At 38.8% G+C, this 21,398-nt stretch overlaps 1 protein-coding gene across 1 annotated transcript in view; it reads right to left on the bottom strand.

Annotated features, from left to right (window-relative positions):
• The window catches only part of LOC133549830 (peroxidasin), a 115,110-nt gene that overhangs the window by 53,222 nt on the left and 40,490 nt on the right, over positions 1-21,398 (bottom strand). Inside the window, exons 3-5 of the mRNA XM_061895662.1 lie at positions 15,380-15,451; positions 7,526-7,597; positions 437-508 (exon numbers count right to left, since the gene is read on the bottom strand). Coding sequence (XP_061751646.1) covers positions 437-508; positions 7,526-7,597; positions 15,380-15,451 — 216 coding nt within the window. The remainder of the gene's footprint in view (positions 1-436; positions 509-7,525; positions 7,598-15,379; positions 15,452-21,398) is intronic.

Here is a 21,398-nt window from a genome sequence, read left to right as displayed (position 1 = left end):
TGATACATTTGTGAACTGTAAAAACATGAGCATCGAGAATGGACAAATCAAATTGTCGGGAAATGCTTTAAAATTGAGTTTAAATAACATATTACCCAGTTTTGTACATACAACTTTTCTGGATAAAAACAAAAATAATAACTTGGAGATGCACATTTTTCGTTGGACATCAGCAATTCATTGACATCAGTGTTATGTTTTAATTGCAATCATGTAATTTAATGTGAATCTTTATGACGATTGTGAGAGTTGTTATGCAATAAAGTTATTATTATACCGTATGTTGTTATTGTGCACTTAATTCAAAATTTATGATCATGATGCGAGCAAACAAAAGTTGGTAGTGGTGCAATTTACGTGCTGAAATGTTAGCTGCGGGATACAATATATATTTTCCAGACATTAGGGCTTGATTGAAAAACATAGATTAACTTACAGTCGTTCAAGCTTTGGCAGATGACTGAAAGATTCTGGTTCCAGTGTGTCAATGTTATTAAAGTGGAGGTACCTGAAAAACAAACACATGAAAGACAAACTAGTACAATATGTCGTAGAATACAGCAGTCCCTAACAGGATAATTGACAAATTCTAAGACAGTCAATTGCTCCACTCAACTTTTTGAAAGTTATGTTGAATGAAAGGAAGAATGGAGAGCATCATTTCTCTTTTAGATGGAGTGCAGTCAATAGTGCAGAAAAGATAAGCTATTGAAATGCAAAACAATGCTCAAGGATTGCAAAAAACCATACAAACAATTCCCTGAATATCTGAAACAAGGAATATTTTCATACATAAATAAGATTTTTGAAAATATAATAATGATGTTAAAAATAAAAAATAACTTTCAGCTAATTAAAATATGCAAGCGAGACATAGCAGCAGTTGAAGAAAAAGAGAAGAGCTTATGTAAGTAATGCAAAATCACACAAAATGGCTCATTTATTTACAGAGGTCTTGAACAGGGATTTTGTGAACCCGAGGGGGTCTCTGACCCTTAAAGGGTCGCAGAGGAACTGCAGGGGGCCGTGAAATGTTTGGTTAATTAGGCTTAAAAAAACACACATACACACACAAATATGTATATGTATATAATTTATATACAGTCATGATCAAATGTTTACATATACCTGTAAATAATATAATGTCATGGCTGTTTTGAGTTTCCAAACATTTCTACAACTCTTTTTTTGTTGTTGTTGTTGTAGGGTGATTAGAGCACACACTTGTTGGTCACAAAAAAACTTTCATGAAGTTTGGTTCTTGCATGAATTTATTATGGTTCTACTGAAAATGTAACCAATTCTGCTGTGTCAAAAGTATACATACAGCAATGTTAACATTTGGTTAAATGTCCCTTGGCAAGTTTCACTGCAATAAGGCGCTTTTGGTAGCCATCCACAAGCTTCTGGCAACCTTCTGGTTGAATTTTTGACCACTCCTCTTGACAAAATTGGTGCAGTTCAGCTAAATTTGTTGGTTTTCTGACATGGACTTGATTCTTCAGCATTGTCCACATGTTCTCATTTGGGTTAAGGTCAGAACTTTGGGAAGACCAAATATTAACATTGCTGTCTGTATACTTTTGACCCGGCAGAATTGGTCACATTTTCAGTAAACCCATGATAAATTCATAAAATAACCAAACTTCATGAATGTTTTTTGTGACCAGCAAGTATGTGCACCAATAATTATCACAAAAAAATAAGAGTTGTAGAAATTATTGGAAACTCAAGACAGCCATGACATTATGTTATTTACAAGTGAATGTATACTTTTGACCACAACTGTATATACTGTATAAATATACACACATACAGAATATGTATATATATTTACATATACATACATAAACAGTATATATTTATACAAATCACATCTGGAAAATTTTGCTACCGCTCGCTGCAGCGCCAAAGCTATTGCTGTTTTTCTATATGTGTCCATCTAATTGTGTTACAGCTTTCTTTATTCCTTCTCCAACATATTTAATAGTATTATCAAACTTAAAAAGCACCCACTCTGTGTTTCATTGCCTCTCTTTTAGCTAACTAACTGCTAAACTAGCAAAGCTTAACTATTCCCGGTCCGAAGCCACTGCACTCCAAAGGCATCTGTTCCCTCACGCCACTGCTACTTTTTGCCTATTGTTCCAAAGACAACAAGAACTCGATTCGATGAAATAAACAACGTGAGTATGGCTCTCTGTTGTTCGTGCACCATTCTCATGGATAGGTTGGTCGTTTTCGAGGACCATGTCCGCCAGTTAGAGCAGAGTAATTTCGTAACTTTAGACGCCGCAGACACGTTTGCTAGCCTTAGCTGTAGCGAGCTGACAATCCCAGTCTGACAATCCCTTCTAAACTCGTACGAGAGGCTAACTGTACCACTAGCTACGCAAACATAATTGTACACATCGGCTACAATGACAATAGGTTGAGACAGTCACGGATTACAAAAAGTAACATAGCTCGAATTTGTAATCTCGCTAAAAATATGTCTCGGCATCGAGCATTTGTCTCTGGCCCACTGCAAGAGAGGCAATGATGAGAGGTACAGCACATTAGTCTCGCTTAACAACTGACTGTCAAGTTTATGCAGAAGACAGAGACTAACGTTTCTTTAACGTTTATCTTTCTGGGGAAAACCAGGCTTGCTGGGGAGGGACAATTATTTTTCTAGAAACAGATTATTATTTGGGTCACACTTGACTAACTACACTAGAGCAAGGACACAGGCAACTAGCCTGTTAGCTAGGGTGAGGAGTCAGTTAAGCTAGAAGTAACCAGCACCAGGCTGGAAAATTCCTGCACAAATAGAATTTCTCTCAGAATAAAACAATTTACATAAGGTTTTTTTTCTGTAGTGTACCGAAGTTGGACATGCATTCTACTGAGGAGGCAAATTATGACGCGTTAAATCTATCGCAGCATCAAGCAATTAATCTCAAGATCTCCATCTTATCAATTCCTAAATGTGATCAAAATGATTTAGGGCGCACTACGCAAAATAGACGCATCGGTTTTAATATCTGTACTACGGATAACATTAACAAAAATTCCTCAAAAAAAGCTCACTGCCAATAATATGGGCTTTTTAAACATCAGATCATTGTCTCCCAAAGCACTATTACTTAATAAGGTCGTTAGAGACAACAATCTTAACGTCACTGGTCTCAGTGAAACTTGGCTACAACCAGATGACTTTTTTCCGCTTAACGAGGGATCTACTTCTAACTTTACGAGTGCACATACAGTATTGCCCAGCCCCTTAAAAGTGGTGGATGGGTTGAGCTAATATCCAAAGTAAACTTTAACCTTAGCCCTAAACTGAGTAATACATATAAATAATTTACGGTGCTTACTATGAGGTCAGCCACACCACTTCCTCTCTATCTGGCTGTTATCTATTGCAACCCACCCCCACCCCCCCACCCCACCCTCTCCCTATTTTGACTTTATTAATTAATTAACAGAGTTTGTTGCTAATCTCATGACACACGCAGATAATATCATTATAATGAGGGATTTTAATATCCATATGAATACCCTGTCAGACCCTCCGTGAGTGGAGCTCCAGGCTATAATGTATAGCTGTGGTCTTACACAAATAATGAATGAACCCATGGATTGCAACAGTAATACGATAGATCTAGTCCTCGTCCAGGGTGTCACCACCTCCAAAATTATGGTACTCCCGTACACTAAAATAATGTCCAATCAATACCTTATGAAATTTTAAGTTTTGACTCATTGTCAACAAACTACTAATAACCAATGCTTTAGCTGCCACAACTACGACTCTTGCTCGCCTACTGACCTTGGTATTGGTATGGCACCATTTTCAAATTAAGTGGGCTCTATCCATAACCTCATTAACAACTTTAACGATGCCCTGTGCAACGCAATTGATAGTATACCACCACTAAAGCTAAAAAAGGCCCCCAAAAGGCGTACCAACATGTTCACAGAAGAAACCAGAGGTCTTAACTATCATGTAGAAAGCTGTAATGCAAATGGCGTGCTACTAAATTTGAGGTTTTCCATCCAGAATGGAGTGATGGTTTAATAACTTATAAACACGCGCTTACCTTAGCTAAAACTAATTACTATAATCTCATCCGCCTCAATACAAATGATCCGAAATATTTGTTCAATACAGTAGCATCGCTAATCCAACAAGGAACTTCTTCCGGTAGTTTCACCCAATCGGCTGATTACTTTAGGCAATTATTTTCTTAGAAAATTGAACGCATTAGAAAGGAGACTAAATATAACATGTCCCAGGTCCAACTGGGTTTTATTAAGGCAGGTACGAATGTATGTGCGACGGATATTGCCCTCCGAAATAATCTTTTTGAAAAAAATAACATAAGAGGAACTCCAGCGACATGTAAATGGGACAAAACAAATAGCATGTTTACTTTTCCCAATTAATGGATAACTTACCAAGGAGCTGTTTTTAATATTAGGAACATTAGTGATAAATATTATTAACTTATCACTTTCCTCTGGTACTGTTCCCATAGCATTCATAAAAGCGGTTATTCATCCTCAGCTTAAAAGACCTAATTTGACCTCATGGTAAACTACCATCTAGTTTCTCACCATCCATTTATCACAAAAATCCTTGAAAAAACTGTTCCACAGCAGCTAAATTAACACTTGGCGTCCAACAATTTCTGTGAACCCTTTCGTTCCAGTTTAAGGGCAAATCACTCTACTGAGACCACCCTCGCAAAATTGTCTAATGATCTATTGCTATTGATGGATGCTGATGCGTCATCAGTGTTGTTGCTACTTGATCTCAGCGCTGCTTTCGATACTGTCGATCATAACATACTATTAGCACATATCAAAACACGTATTGGTATGTCAGACTTAGCCTTTTTCTCGGTTTAACTCCTATCTTACTGACAGGATCCAGTGTTTCTCCCATAACAATGTGACATCGGACTATGTTAAGCTAACATGCAGAATTCCACAGGGTTCGGTTCTTGGCCTTGCACTCTTTAGCATCTATATGGTGCCGCTAGGTGACATCATACGCAAATATGGTGTTAGCTTTCACTGTTATGCTGATGACACCCAACTCTACATGCCCCTAAAGCTGACCAACACGGCGGTTTGTAGTCACCTGGAGGCGTGTCAAAATGAAATCAAACAAGGGATATCGAACAACCTTTTGCATCTTAACGCTAAGAAATGTTGATTAACGGTCCTGCTAGACACCGGCACTTATTTAATAATACCACCTTAATATTGAACAACAAAACAATTACACAAAGCAACTTGGTAAAGATGAACGCAAAGCTTTACTTCACATACTTATTTGAGTGGAATGAGGCACATGTGCTCACATTCCTACATGACCCATTCATTTCATCTGAGCAAAGCATGACCCAGGACACGTTGGGAAGACTATGTCTCCCGGCTGGCCTGGGAACGCCTCGGGATCCCCCGGGAAGAGCTGGACGAAGTGGCTGGAGATAGGGAAGTCTGGGCTTCCCTGCTTAGGCTGCTGCCCCCGCGACCCGACCTCGGATAAGCGGAAGATGATGGATGGATGGATGGAACTTGGTAAAGAATCTCGGTATTATCTTTGACCCAAGTCTCTCATTTGAGTCACACATTTAGTGTTACTAAAACAGCATTCTTTCAAGTTCTCATAGTTTTCAGCTAGAAATTAACGCACCGGTTGTCAGCCAGCTATTGGTGTGCCAGTTACCAGCAGCCATTAACATGCCAGTTGTCAGCTCGCGACAAGCGCGCCACTTGTCAGCTCGCGATTAGTGCACTAGTTGTCAGCTAGCAATTAACAGCACAAGCTGCCAGTTAGCAATTAGTGATCTAGTATTCAGCTAGTGATTAATGCGCCAGTTGTCAGCCAGAAATTAGCGCGCAAGTTGTCAGTTAGCGATTCACGCTGCAAGCTGCCAGCTAGTAATAAGCACTCTAGTATTCAGCTAGCAATTAGCACACAAATTGTCAACTCGCAATTTGCACACCAGTTGTCAACTAGCAATTAGCACTCTAGTTGCTGGATAGCAATTAATGGTGCAATACCATATTAATTGAATATCTTAGTATTGCAAAATTACAAGACACTGTCAAGACAACTGTATTTTAAAACATAATTGTATATAGGATATACTGTATATGTAGGGGTCCCCGCTTTATCTCTACATCATTGGCCTGTAAAATGTTAAAGACCCTGTTCTCATACATTTGAGGAGAACATGAGCTATGATGTTGTATAAACTGCCTTACATATCCAGTATTATGACATTAGGGTGTTGCCTAAAATGTTTTAAAAGAGAAAAAACACACCTCATTTGCCAGCAGTATATTAATTTCAGTCAATCCCACTGTTAGGATATACACCCACAAATTTAATTGCATCAGAAATGGCTTTACTTCAGTAAAGCTTTTGCAAGGATCAGTTTAAGTGTGTGGTCTACTTTGCACTCCCTTTTCTGGCCAATATTTTGCCCACATTTGGGATGTGCGGTCATGCTTTGCTCAGATGAAATGAATGGGTCATGTAGGAATGTGAGCACATGTGCCTCATTCCACTCAAATAAGTATGTGAAGTAAAGCTTTGGCATGTGTTGCCTTGTGGGATGTCGTTTTTGAGAGTATGCAATCGGGCTCAGAAAGTGTCACCCTGCCTATAAAACCGTACATTATTATGGTGAAATTCAAAACATCTGTTGGGCACAGTGCCTGCTGTTGGAATTAGGATTTAGTGAATTGGGCGTTTGTTCTCTGTTAATGCAGCTAAGTAAAGTCACAGATGACAGCGAGCCTAAGGAAGTTGTGGGTATCAACCACATTGATGCCATGTTATGGTTAAATAAAAATATCATTACAATCATAAGTCCAAGTAAGGATTTTTTGTTGCAAACATTGAAGTAGTCTCTTGATTGACAGGCACATTTTATGACACAGAATTTTAATAAATCCTTTTAACATGGTAAAGGATTCTCAGAATCAGCAATCCCAACCATGAATGAATTGACAATAAAAAGTGTATCAAGTCTTTATGCAGTTTCAGTATCAACACTAATGCTTCAGCTCGGCACTATGATGGCATTATTGGCGCAAGCACGAACATTATGCTACAAGTTGCGCGTGAGGTTTGCCGGGGTTGCTGCTGCATATATCTCGTCCAAGCTACAGACATGCGAGTCATGCAGAAAGGGTCAAAGGGGGTCAGCGCGTCATACAAAGGTGGGTGCACACATGGAATGCATGGTGGAGCAGGGAGGGTGAATAGCGGTGCATATGGGGAGGAATAACTACTGTATGTATACTCATAAAGAACATAGTGCTACCATGATACCTGTGGAAGGCCTGCATAGTCATGTCATGGAATTACTTGTGAAAATGTAGACCTTTACATTCTTTATGACTGCTTGGCAGCAGCTGTTTTGGAGAGGTAGTGGGCGGGGGGACGAAGAGACAGTAAGCGGGAGGAGCAGCAGCAGGGAGGACAATGGAAAAGGTGTCAAAAAAGTTGGTCACTTACAGTTGCTCAAGAGAGACAAGCCCCTTAAATGCTTGTCTGTCAATTGATTGGATTTCATTCTTGTACAAATAGCTGAAAGGAGAGATAACCAGTAACATTAGTGACACACTCACACATCTGCCAGGCAGTTAAGACAATGGGCAGATCAGAAAAAAAGACTGTTTAAGTCGTGTGTCTGCAAGTGAGGTCGGCCTTAGTGCAGAATTGTAAACGAGGCGGGCAGAGGCTGTTTTCAATTTGCACATATGTACTTGGAACAGGGTTGCTAATGTGCTTCTTTTGCTGTTTGTTCTCTCTTTAGCTGCAGATCACATAACAATGAAACATACCACAATTGTAGTGAGCTGAGGAATACTTGACTGTATTTGTTTGTGTTCTCAATACAGCTGTGAAACCATCACAACACTCAGTGTCAATTAGCAGTTACATCGCTCTATAGGACAAGGAACACTACAGTATTTGGTAACAAACTTCAGTTAAAAATATGCAACTTGAATTACTGTCAGAGGGTATTGTTTTTGTGTTTTGATTTTGTAAAAAAAAAACTTAAAACTAAATAAACACTTTGTGAAAACACCCTGAGATTTAATTGAATACAATGCAACATTTGTCTGTTTCTATGAATGCACCGTATTTTTCGAACTATAAGTCACAGTTTTTTTTCGTAGTTTGGCGACTTATGGTCAGTAGCGACTTATGTGTGAAATTATTAACACATTACCGTAAAATATCAAATAATATTATTTAGCTCATTCACGTAAGAGACTACACGTATAAGATTTCATCGGATTTAGTAATTAGGAGTGACAAATTGTTTGGTAAACGTATAGCATGTTATATATGTTATAGTTATTTGAATGACTCTTACCTTAATATGTTACGTTAACATACCAGGCACCTTATCAGTTGGTTATTTATGCGTCATATAACGTATACTTATTCCGCCTGTTGTTCACTATTCTTTATTTATTTTGAATTGCCTTTCAAATGACTATTCTTGGCGTTAGGTTTTATCAAATACATTTCCCTGAAAAATGCAACTTATACTCCAGTGCGACTCATATATGTTTTTTTCCTTCTTCATTATGCATTTTCGGCAGGTGCAACTTATACTCCGAAGCGACTTATACTACGAAAAATACGGTACTCATTCATCCAGGTCATAGTAATCTCAGGGCATTCAATCGATCACAACCGGACTGTTTTGTTTGTCTTAGAAGATGTTTTGCCTCTCATCCGAATAGGGTTGTCTGTATGTCATTGAGCTAGGAAGAAGATCCCTCAATTGACTAGATTAATAATCATATCCAATCAACATCCATTGCAACGGATCACCCTGGAATGGGGGTCCCTACATCTGAGGTACCCTCGTTTTCCTCAATTGGGTTCTTTTGAATTTTTCCTTATCCGAATGGGGATTTTGATCAAGTGATGTCTTTGCGATTTTGTAAAGCACTTTGAGACATTGGGCGGTATAGCTCGGTTGCTAGAGTGGCCGTGCCAGCAACTTCAGGGTTCCAGGTACGATTCCCGCTTCTGCCAACCTCGTCACTGCTGTTGTGCTTCGGCAAGACACTTTACCCACCGGCTCCTTGTGCCACCCACACTGGTTTAAAATTATAACTTAGATATTGGGTTACACAATCTAAAGCGCTTTGAGTCACGAGAGAAAAGCGCGATATAAATATAATTCATTTCACTCCACATTTGTGATTAAGAGCTTTATAAATACATGTGGATTTATCAAATGTTTTTAAAAGTCTACTAATATTTAATTTTGAACGTTTCTAAAAAATTTTTTTTAAAAAGGCACTGAAGTGAAAAAAACTTTCCTGATGGTTAATCTTCAAGCATTTCAATGCCTGTAAAAGACAGATTAAGGAATTTGGCCCTGCCCCGTGACAAAAAAAACCCTCATAACGCATACATGTTCCCTATCCTTTTTACATGCCAAAAGAAATATGATACAAGAAAAACAATTTCTCACAGCTGTCTGTACTCTTATGTCCTGTTTTTATTTTTGCACGTTCCACAATAGTACCCGCGACGACAGATACGGATCTTCCCGCTGCACTCGGACGCAGCGCATGGAAAAACAAACACCCTTTAATCATTGCATTCTTTCTTCATTGCTATAGTGTATCCGTGCTATCAGGTTTAAGCAAGGAGTGGAACAAATGGGGGAGAACTAAATATTTTAAGTGATAGGCATGTTGAGATAAATCCTAACTAAAGTGAATTAAACATAATGGTTTAAGTCAGTTCAAAAGTCAGGAAATTACGGTGAAACTTTCAAAGTTGAAAACAATCTGTTCCAAGGCAGCATTACAGCATATGTTGTATTTGGCAATATACCCTGTTAAGTAACTGAAATGCAGCGAGGCTAGTTAAAAATCAGCACTTGTGTGCTTCTCTGAACTAAAGCTGGAGCTGACGTCCCATGAGGTTTGCTGATATCTCGTGCGACGTCACGCATTATGAGTTTTTGAGGAGATCAGTTGCAGATTCATTACACTTGCAGAACATGGACTTACTGTAACTGTTGATGCTTCTGCCAGTTACGCCTTTAGGAATCGTTAAGGGAAGAAAATATGGAGTTACTTCCTGCCTTTGCAGCTGTAACTGTGTCCACTCATGTGGATTTTGTAAACAAGATTTTAAGAGCGTGTTTGTTGGAGATACTAGTAAATAATTGTCATTGAGATTATCATCACATTCAGTCATGTCGAAGTTACAGCTTCCCTAAGTAACTTTTCAACCTTCATAAAATATTTTCATAACTTTTGGGATGATACATCGGCTTACAACTAGTTGAATGACACATCTGTCGTGGTCTGAGGGGGTCTGTATTGCTCTCACTGGCACTTAGGAACTTTGAGGAGGGTAGCAGGAACACTAACACACAAAAAACTACAAATGTGTGGATTTGCTTTACATAATACATAAGCTCTTTTCTTCGTAGTGTCTGCTATTTAACATCAACATAGCCTTTAGACATGTAATTTGTAATCCGTGCCAACTTGACCTTAAAATGGATGAAATAAAACAAAAAAATATTACAGCAGACATCATGTCAGTTTAATGCTATATGCGCTACTCCTCAACGGAAATGTGGTCTTCTTTCTGGTAAAACATTACTGCTTTGGTCCACTGGCGCCGCCAAAAACAAGCAAAGCTGAAAGTTCTTAAGTGGCGCTTTAACATATCTAAGTTAGACAAAGTTGAAAACTGGCCAACATGTCAATGCATTCTAAAAGAGAGATCAGATCAGAGTTCAGTTAAAAACTTTTAAAAACGACACTGGCATATAGGTGGTCTATGGCCAGCTTTTCTCTACTAGGACTGTAAAAAGAGCAAGTAAAACTCCTAAGGAATTAGAGATACTTGCATTGACACTTTTGGCTGTTTTTTTTTACCACAATTTGTAACTCAAACCTAAATCAAATTGTCCACTACAGAGAATGCTGGTTCTTAGGAATACAGCATGTAAGAATAAAAGCAAAAGGGACAAGTGTGGCCTTCTAGTCCTTTGCTTTGTGGAAATGCCGCCCACAGAACATTTGATTTTTTTAGATGAACAGCTCTGCCTTAATGTACTGTATGTGTTTTCATCTACTTTATATTTGAAATCTCTACAAAAAATGTACACAGAAAATGCAGGAGGTACAATTATTATCAGTTCATTTTGATGAACAAAGAACATTTGTTTCTATAATGGCAGTAAATAGTACAAACCCCGTTTCCATATGAGTTGGGAAATTGTGTTAGATGTAAATATAAACAGAATACAATAATTTGCAAATCCTTTTCAACCCATATTCAGTTGAATATGCTACAAAGACAACATATTTGATGTTCAAACTGATACACATTTTTTTGGGCAAATAATCATTAACTTTAGAATTTGATGCCAGCAACACGTGACAAAGAAGTTGGGAAAGGTGGCAATAAATACTGATAAAGTTGAGGGAATGCTCATCAAAAACTTATTTGGAACATCCCACAGGTGTGCACGCTATTTGGGAACAGGTGGGTGCCATGATTGGGTATAAAAACAGCTTCCCAAAAAATGCTCAGTCTTTCACAAGAAAGGAAGGGGCGAGGTACACCCCTTTGTCCACAACTGCGTGAGCACATAGTCAAACAGTTTAAGAACAACGTTTCTCAAAGTGCAATTGCAAGAAATTTAGGGATTTCAACATCTACAGTCCATAATATCATGAAGAGGTTCAGAGAATCTGGAGAAATCACTACACATAAGGGGCATGGCCGGAAACCAACATTGCATGACCGTGACCTTCGATCCATCAGACGGCCCTGTATCAAAAACCGACATCAATCTCTAAAGGATATCGCCACATGGGCTTAGGAACACTTCAGAAAACCACTGTCACTAAATACAGTTCGTCGCTACATCTGTAAGTGCAAGTTAAAGCTCTACTATGCAAATCAAAAGCCATTTATTAACAACATCCAGGAACGCCGCCGGCTTCTCTGGGCCCGAGATAATTTAAGATGGACTGATGCAAAGTGGAAAAGTGTTCTGTGGTCTGACGAGTCTACATTTCAAATTGTTTTTGGAAATATTCGACATCGACAAGGGGGAAGCGAAACCATCCAGACAGTTATCGACGCAAAGTTCAAAAGCCGGCATCTGTAATGGTATAGGGGGTGCATTTGTGCCCAAGGCATGGGTAACGTACACATATGTGAAGGCACCATTAATGCTGAAAGGTATATACAGGTTTTGGAACAACATATGCTGCCATCCAAGCGCCGTCTTTTTCATGGACGCCCCTGCTTATTTCAGCAAAACAATGCCAAGCCAGACTCAGCACGTGTTACAACAGCGTGGCTTCATAAAAAAAGAGTGCGGGTACTTTCCTGGCCCGCCTGCAGTCCAGACCTGTCTCCCATCGAAAATGTGTGGCGCATTATGAAGCGTAAAATACAACAGCGGAGACCCCGGACTGTTGAACGACTGAAGCTCTACATAAAACAAGAATTGGAAAGAATTCCACTTTCAAAGCTTCAACAATTAGTTTCCTCAGTTACCAAACGTTTATTGAGTGTTGTTAAAAGAAAAGGTGATGTAACACTGTGGTGAACATGCCCTTTCCCAACTACTTTGGCATGTGTTGCAGCCATGAAATTCTAAGTTAATTATTATTTGCAAAAAAAAAAATAAAGTTTATGAGTTTAAACATCAAATATCTTGTCTTGTAGTGCATTGAATTGAATATGGATTGAAAATGATTTGCAAATCATTTTGTAACTGCTGACGGAAGCACATTGTATAAATGTTATATAATTTCAGAGTTGGTTATAATAAATAAATACAATGTATACATATTCAGTTCATATTTACATATGATGTGATTAAAAATGTATTTTATTTGGTAAGTTCATGCAAGTATATGTTAACTTTATTTTTGTTACAAAACCCATGTAAATTGGAGAGGAACATATTTTGTTTCCGGTTTGGTCACATTGTTGGGGGGACAATTAATAAGTGACGGAATAAGGGAAGCAGCATGAGACAGCAAACATTTGATGGAAGAGGTTAATGGAGTCTCGGCTTGGAAAGAAACTTTATTCCCTCGGAGTTTGTGAGGCCAATGAGGTATGATTCTTTGTGATAATGCATGTAAAATCAATGTATTTTCTTTTATTTGATGTCAGACTAATTATAAGTTCTGTTTTTTCTTATTCATTAGTTCTGATGGCATTTTTTGGGCATTATTTGGAGGAGAAGAAGGCGAGGCTGAAATAAATGTCTGTTTAAGAAAAACGAACAACTTGAGCCTTGATTAAGACTTCGGAGGGAGTAACATTAAGGATTTGCAAATCATTGTATTCCGTTTATGTTTACATCTAACACAATTCCCCAACTCATATTGAAACGGGGTATATACACTACATGTTTAAAAGACTAAGTATTTTCAGAATGCTATGTAACCTCAATTTGACCTGTTTAGTGTAGTGACCACTGAGGCGCTGGGGTTGTCTTTTAGATTAGGTTTGGTGCACATGAAAGCTGAGAGGGAGACTGTATTCAAAGGGAAGAACAAAGATGGGGCTGGGGGTGCAGCCATACAGATAGGATACACTTTACACTAATCACAAAGGTCAGAACAATGGTGCAGGGTTTAGATAAACTGTACTTTCAAGGGAGACCTGTTCTGTCATTTAACAGGTCATGAAATGCCAAAACATTTAATTAAAGTGTGAATCGCGACGATATACTGTACGACAGGAGAGAACATGTACTCACATGTTGAAGTGCCACTGGGCTGAAAAGAGAGGAAGGAAAAAAGTACTTCCTTCAATTCCTTAACATGCTTAACTCTGCTTATCTCATTTATTAGATACAGGGTAGCAGGGTGAAGTTCTTTCTAAACTTGCAGTTCAACAGTTATTGTTGTGATTGTTATAACAACAGTCGAGACCCCAAGTGTATCTTCTGTCTTAAAATCTGAGAAATATGGTACTCAACCGACATAAAAATACTATACGATACGAAGTGGTAGCATGTTACTCCATGTTTCCCATACATTGCGCGGCTAATACATTTCTTGATTTTTCAATTTTTTTTAAGATTTAGCATTACATGAAGGTGGCTGTCATGTTCCAAATAACATTGATTGCGTTACAAATAACATTGATTGCGTTATTCGTTTTGTAAATTGTATTTTGAGGTTTAACGCAACAGGCTTCCTTGGCTAGGCAGGACACAGTGCAGAGCAGCAGACTGGCAAAGTAGTACGACTTTAGCAGTCAATATTTGTTTCTACAAAGTTTTTCAACTGTATACTTCTATGTAAAAAGGCTTTTGCTGTTTTATGTCAATTTTAAACGTTAACATCTAATTTGCTAAACGTTTGTACAAGTTTGTGATGCTAATTTTTGTTATCCTGTCAATTGGATTTTTAATTGTATGTTAGTAATAGCTAGCGGCATAAGTCATAGCCTTTGTCCTGTATGATTGAATCGTTATTCCTCAGTTTATATCAAGTTGTATTATTGATTTAACATGATTTTTACATGTATGTGTACTTCACAAGTAATATTATATAAATAAATTGTTTATATTCCTTTGTGTGCTTAGTTTCACTTTTTTCTCTTTTTTATTCTGGAGTCTCAGGAAACAACCTCAAGTTGGTATTTTCTTCATGTCCGGTTTAAAAGGACTCTTTACATAAACTGCCAAACTAAATTCAGTGAGGTGTGGCTAGGAGGCCATTAGCGGGCGGCAGCTTGTTTTTTTTATTGTCCCCTGTTGCATTGTAGATGAACAATAAACTAAATGGAAAAACAAACAAAAACGGAAAGTAGAGCAAAAATGAAGTGTAAAAAGATGTGTTGATATTGTAAATAATAACACATATTTGTCTTTAACTATATGTATAACATTTGTGTATCCTTTTTAAAACAAATACATGCATAATTATACAGCCCTACCCCAGCCTCCATGATTAGATTGCAGTTTTGTGGGAAACACGGTTACTAGTCAACTGAATAACAAAAAGCTCTAATTACGATGTATCACACAGCTAACTAATTATTTTGAATTTCTAACTTTCTGACTGTTTAAATCAAAACTGGACAGAAGAGACGATCATTGCGAAACCAGAGGGTGATAACAAAAGTGAGCTGACACAAATGCCTCATTCACGTCATGTGCAGTGTTTCTGACAAGGATGAGTCTTTTTAAATTATTTTATGGACAAAGGAATGCAACTGTCACCCTTTTTAGCTCCAATTGAAAGTTTGACATGTTATTTTAGGCTAACCACCAAACACACATCCCATGACCTGCAAAGCAAAGACAGAAGTGTTATAAGGCCAACTTACAGATATTTGAGGTTTTCCAGATCTTCAAATGTCCCCCTGGGGATCCTTCGTATATGATTGTTGTTAAGGAGGCTGCAAAGAAAAAAAAAGTTACTTTGAGGTTCCTCAAATGTAGGTTTGTACATTATGCAAGAAGTAGAAGATAATCAATGTGTGTAAGATGGTGAGTATGTGCTTCTCTGGATACTAATACTGTGTTTTTTCAATGATGAATTTAGTCTTTGAATTTCAACATGAGTAACATGTACGTATGGATGTGTACCGAACCCGATATGTTTGTGGCTCTCAGCGAATCCCGCCGGTCTTACTGGGTACCAATTCACGTAAAATGTTGCCATGTTTCGTTGCGCGTGATGCAGGGCTGTGTGATATGGCTGAAAACTGTATTACGATAAATTTTTATTAAATTGTTGATATCAATTATTAGGGGTGTGTAACGATTGATCAATTCATCAAAAGATCAATTTATATTACTGAAATTTTAAGTACATTGATTTGTGCTTGGCAAGTTTGCCTCCTGGATGATAGATATCGACCCAAGATCATTTCAAAGAGTAACCGATCAATTGTATTGATACTAGTAATAAGAAAAATATTATTTTTAGGAATGACAGACTTTCTATGATGTTTAACACTTTTAATAATAAGTATTTTAAACGCTAACTTTATTTCCCCGTCTGTGACGATATCAAAACAAAAATTACAGATAGCTATGGTGGTCGAGAAAGATCATAACAATACCAAATTCCACAAGACAATATCATAAATTATTACAACACAAAAACTTTCAGCAACAGCACGATTGCAAAAGCCACAACAACAAACAACACAACACAATAATATAAAGCCACAACAGAACTTTAAGCCACAAAAGTTGCAAGCAACACAATAGAAGTGTCAGTGAAGGAAGTTAAGTCCACGCACTGACTTCCGGAAGACGACACCTTGCAGCTAGCAGCCAAGTAGAAGTAATTTCATCAGAAACAAATACATACTAGGGATGGATCAAAGAGGCTATGGAAATTAGGAAGCAAGGGCCCAACACCATCAACATGGATGAGGGGGCATGCATGCTTCCGCACACCTGGGACACTGTCCTTAATCGGCGACACCAGTGAGGGGAACAAGCAAGTAAATCTACTGTTAAAAATGTTGGTTAATTCATCACCCACAAGTAAAAAGCGCATCGCCAAATTTGCCAGCTGCTTCATTATGCCCATTACATCAGCAGACGGTGTCAAAAGAGCATGGGAACAGGAACTAAGAACAACAATACCCAAACAGCAAAGGGAACAGACACTCTCTCAAATTCACTATTGCTCAATTAAGAGCAGACGTAGGGCTCATGCAGTTTAAAGTAATTCATCGTTTTTATTACTCCAAAGTCTAAATACACAAATTTTATCTTGATACATCTCCACTTTGTGATAAGTGTAAATCTGCTCAAGGATTACTGTCTCATTTGTTTTGGGAATCTCCAATTATTCAATCATTTCGGTGCAGCATTTTCTTCTTTTATTCAGGGGTATATCAGAAAAAACTTGTCCCTGACATGGATATAATCTTGTTTGGATGGTCTTCAGAAACACAAAAACTTCCAATATATATTACAGCTGTGTTGCTTTTTGGGACGGTTTTGGCCAAAACACTCATTCTCAAAGAGTGGAAAAACCCATCTGCACCCAACTTCAGGAACTGGTTAAATGAACTTGTAAATGTAATGACTCTTGAAAAAATAAGATTTATAAACTCTACAAATATGAATACATGGAAACTAACTTGGAAAGCTTTACTGACATATATTGAATCATAACTTATGGAAATTAAAGAAAAAAAAAATGCCATATCTTTTTTGTAGTTGTATTGCTTTTATATTACTGTTATTCTTTTTTTGTATTGATACCACACCACTATTGCTTTTTGTGTCACTTTTGATATGGTTTTGTCACGGTTTACTTGCTTGCTTGTGACTTTTTATTTTGTATTTATTTCATCTGATCAAGCCCTGTGACTTTCTTCTTCCTTTTCAAGTGTGAACGGAGGAGAGGTCCTCGGGAGGTGATCTTGTGACCACTTCCTGAGGATCCTTGATGCCGAGGAATATTCATCCATCTTGCTATGGTCTGGATAGCCTGCTGATCCTGAGCCAGAGCGGGATGGATGGCTATATATACAATATCTGGGTATTTTTTCTAATAATGTCTATACTTGAGTTGTTAAAGTTCAAGTGCACCTCTCTCCTCAAGTGTGCACGTGAGTGTGTATGAGTGGATGTGTGCCTGTATAAAGGGTTTGCGTGATCAAAGTATGACTGTCAAATGTGATTTTAAGTATAAAATTCAATAAAATTTACAAAAAAAAAAAAAAATACTGGTTACTGTAATTTTATTGAAAATTGCTTAAATGTTGAAGTTGTGAGCAGAAAATGTTTCCTCTTTTTTATTCAACCTAAAGTGTTGATTGCACTTTTTTAAAATACAATGTTAATTGTTGTTTTCTTGCTTGTTTGTACCCATAGTTCATTTATACCTCGTTCCCTTACAAAAATAACAAGGATATAAGAAACTTCACCTGCATTATCCAGTATACAGTATTTATTTCAGTCGTACTGGTTGATTTTATTTGATAAAAAGTTACTGAATTGATTTTAACTCACTGAGTGGTTTCAGATCGTATCGTTCTAAAAAAAAAAAAAAAAAAAAAAAAAAAAAAAAAAAGATCATCCATGAATCGCATTGGCAACCACAAATATCAAATTGAAGCATTGTCAAAACAAATTTTTACACCCCTCATAATTATTGAGAACTTTTATGACCTATGGAAAATATATGGAGGCGGCTGATTTGAGCTGTGGCCGCAAGGTATTTGGTGCCTGTCGGGGCGGTAATCCTAGAACCCGTTGGTGGACACCAGCGGTGAGGGATGCCGTCAAGCTGAAGAAGGAGTTCTATCGGGTTCTTTTGGCTCATAGGACTGGGGAGGCAGTGGACAGGTACCGACAGCGGTGTGCAGCTTCAGCGGTCGCGGAGGCAAAAACTCGGACATGGGAGGACTTCGGGGAAGCCAGGGAAAACGACTTCCGGACGGCTTCGAAGCGATTCTAGACCACCATCCGCCGCCTCAGGAAGGGGAAGCAGTACACTGTCAACACCGTGTATGGTGCGGATGGTGTTCTGCTGACCTGAACTGCGGATGTTGTGGATAGGTAGAAGGAATACTTCGAAGACCTCCTCAATCCCACCAACATGTCTTCCTATGAGGAAGCAGTGCCTGGGGAATCTGTGGTGGGCTCTCCTATTGTTGGGGCTGAGGTTGCTGAGGTAGTTAAAAGGCAAGGGCAAGGCCCTGGGAGTGGATGAGATCCGCCTTAAGGCTCTGGATGCTGTGGGGCTGTCTTGGTTGACAAGACTATGCAGCATCAGCACCTCCAAGTCCGGGTCCATGGTTCTCGCCCGGAAAACGGTGGAGTGCCATCTCCGGGTTGGGGAGGAGACCCTGCCCCAAGTGAAGGAGTTCAAGTACCTAGGAGTCTTGGTCACGAGTGAGGGAAGAGTGGATCATGAGATCGACAGGCGGATCGGTGCGGCGTCTTCAGTAATGCGGACGTTGTACCGATCCGTTGTGGTGAAGAAGGAGCTGAGCCGGAAGGCAAAGCTCTCAATTTACCAGTCGATCTACGTTCACATCTTCACCTATGGTCATGAGCTTTGGGTCATGACCGAAAGGATAAGATCGGGGGTACAAGCGGCCGAAATGAGTTTACTCCGCCGGGTGGCGGGGTTCTCCCTTAGAGATAAGGTGAGAAGTTCTGCCATCCAGGAGGAGCTCAAAGTAAAGCCGCTGCTCCTCCACATCGAAATGAGCCGGATGAGGTGGTTCGGGCATCTGGTCAGGATGCCACCCGAACACCTCCCGGGTGTTCGGGGCACGTCCAACCGCGGGGCCACAGGGAAATCCCAGGACACGTTGGGAAGACTATGTCTCCCGGCTGGTCTGGGAACGCCTCGGGATCCCCCGGGAAGAGCTGGACGAAGTGGCTGGGGAGAGGAACGTCTGGGCTTCCCTGCTTAGGGTGCTGCCCCCGCAACTCGACCTCAGATAAGCAGAAGATGAAGGATGGATGGATGGATGGATGGCTGGATGTATAGTTGCTCTTTGCACTTCAGTATTTTGCGATCACCACCGCAGCACTGGGAGCGTACTCAATCAAATTACCTCTCGGCAATGTTGCAATTTTCATATCGTTTTATCGGCGCAACCCTTCTGTGACGTCACGCCCGGTTGCTCTTTGGCATTTTGCGATCACTCTCGCGGCACTGAGAGAGGACTTTACCTCTCAGCAATGTTGCAATTTTCAATGCCCACAAAGCAACTAAAAAAAAACTCCAACCTAAGTCTAATAAGGCTCCACTCTCCCAAATATGCACGAGCTTGGTGATAATATACATTTCCCTTGTGCATAGTAAGTACAATACTTACAGTAGAAACACGTTTTAGGGCGCAACAAAAACCAAAACAATACACTACTGTCATCTAACATCTTTGACTCCCAACTGTAATTGCAACTTAATGTTACAACTACAAAAGATATTCCAAAATGTTATAATAAATCAATATATAACAACTGGACAGCAGCTATCATGATCAGCTCATTTTTAAATGTTGCAATAAAAAGATGTTATTATTAACAACAATTAATATTTATTAACACACAAAAACAACGAAAAATTTTACCGTAGAGTATCAGTACCAGGTACCAGAAATTGGTACTGTATTGATTCAAATTTGAATAGTATGCTCAACCTTACATGTAAGGATGAGCATCGTTTGGATTTCGACGATTACGGTTGCGACTCCACTTCCTTGTTTCGATTCCAGTTCCCAATGATTTTCGATTCCGATACTTTTAAGAAGCAGTGCCAAAAGCTTACTATTTTCACGGGGCCATTTTCAACAAGCAAATACATATCAATCCTTTAAACTTGAATATACATTTTATAAAGTTTCTTTCGAAAGGAGTACAATTTCACAAAACTTCATTTTAGATAAACCTAATAAAAAAGGTACACATACACTGTTGTTTATCTGTTATGGATAGGGTTGTTCCGATCAGGGTTTTATGCTGCAGATTTCAATTAACCTGACTATCGCCAGATCCTTTTAGTTCGCTGAGCTCAACACAAGGGTCTGGGCTCGAAGGCATTGTAAACTTCTTCAAGATAGCAAAAAAAAAATGAACTGATCAGGAACGCCGGGCGGGATTTCATAGATGTGACGTAGCGACGAAGCGACTTTTTGATTCAAACAACAATGGCGGCACGCAGACCTCACTGCGTCGTGTGCTGACATTGATTCTGCTATTGCAACTGTTTTGTCAAATCCATCGAATATTAATTCTGTAAAAGATTAACAGAGAACGGTTTTGAAGGTATTTATTGGTGGCAAGGATGTTTTGGCTCTTCTTCCGACCGGGTTTGGATTGCTCTCATCAGCGTCACGGGTTGATTTCGATTTGAGTGGTTGAAGTAGCACGTCATTCAAAATAACGGACAGGCGGTTTATCCAATCACATACAATGATTTTTTTCCAAGCCCCGCCTTTTGAAATACATCTCCTATTGAGAACTCCCAGATCTTTGTGTAAAGCTCAGCTAACTACAAGGATCTGGCGGGAGTCAGGTTAGATTTTGATACCTGTGAGTGAAATTGACTGATACAGATCACATGTGCAAAGCAGCCTAAAAGTATTCACAGCTTCCCTTTTCCACATTTTGTTATGTTACAGCCTTATTCCAAAATGGAATAAATGTATTTTTGTCCTCAAAATTCTACACACAATAACCCATAATGACAAAGTGAAAGTTTTTTTTTTAGGAGCTTTTTGCAAATTAATAAAAAAAAAAGAAAGAAAAAAATCACAAATCACATGTCTGAGCTGCTATCTTAACATGGTAAAGGGTTCTGCGTCTCTCAATGATTATAGGAGATATGTTTTCCGGGGCTACAATGCCCCTGGTAGG

Source organism: Nerophis ophidion, linkage group LG03 (genome assembly GCF_033978795.1).
Source record: "Nerophis ophidion isolate RoL-2023_Sa linkage group LG03, RoL_Noph_v1.0, whole genome shotgun sequence".
NCBI classification, from domain to species: Eukaryota; Metazoa; Chordata; class Actinopteri; order Syngnathiformes; family Syngnathidae; genus Nerophis; species Nerophis ophidion.
The sequence above is the reverse complement of the archived record's forward strand: the minus strand, read 5'-3'. Positions and strand labels throughout refer to the sequence as shown.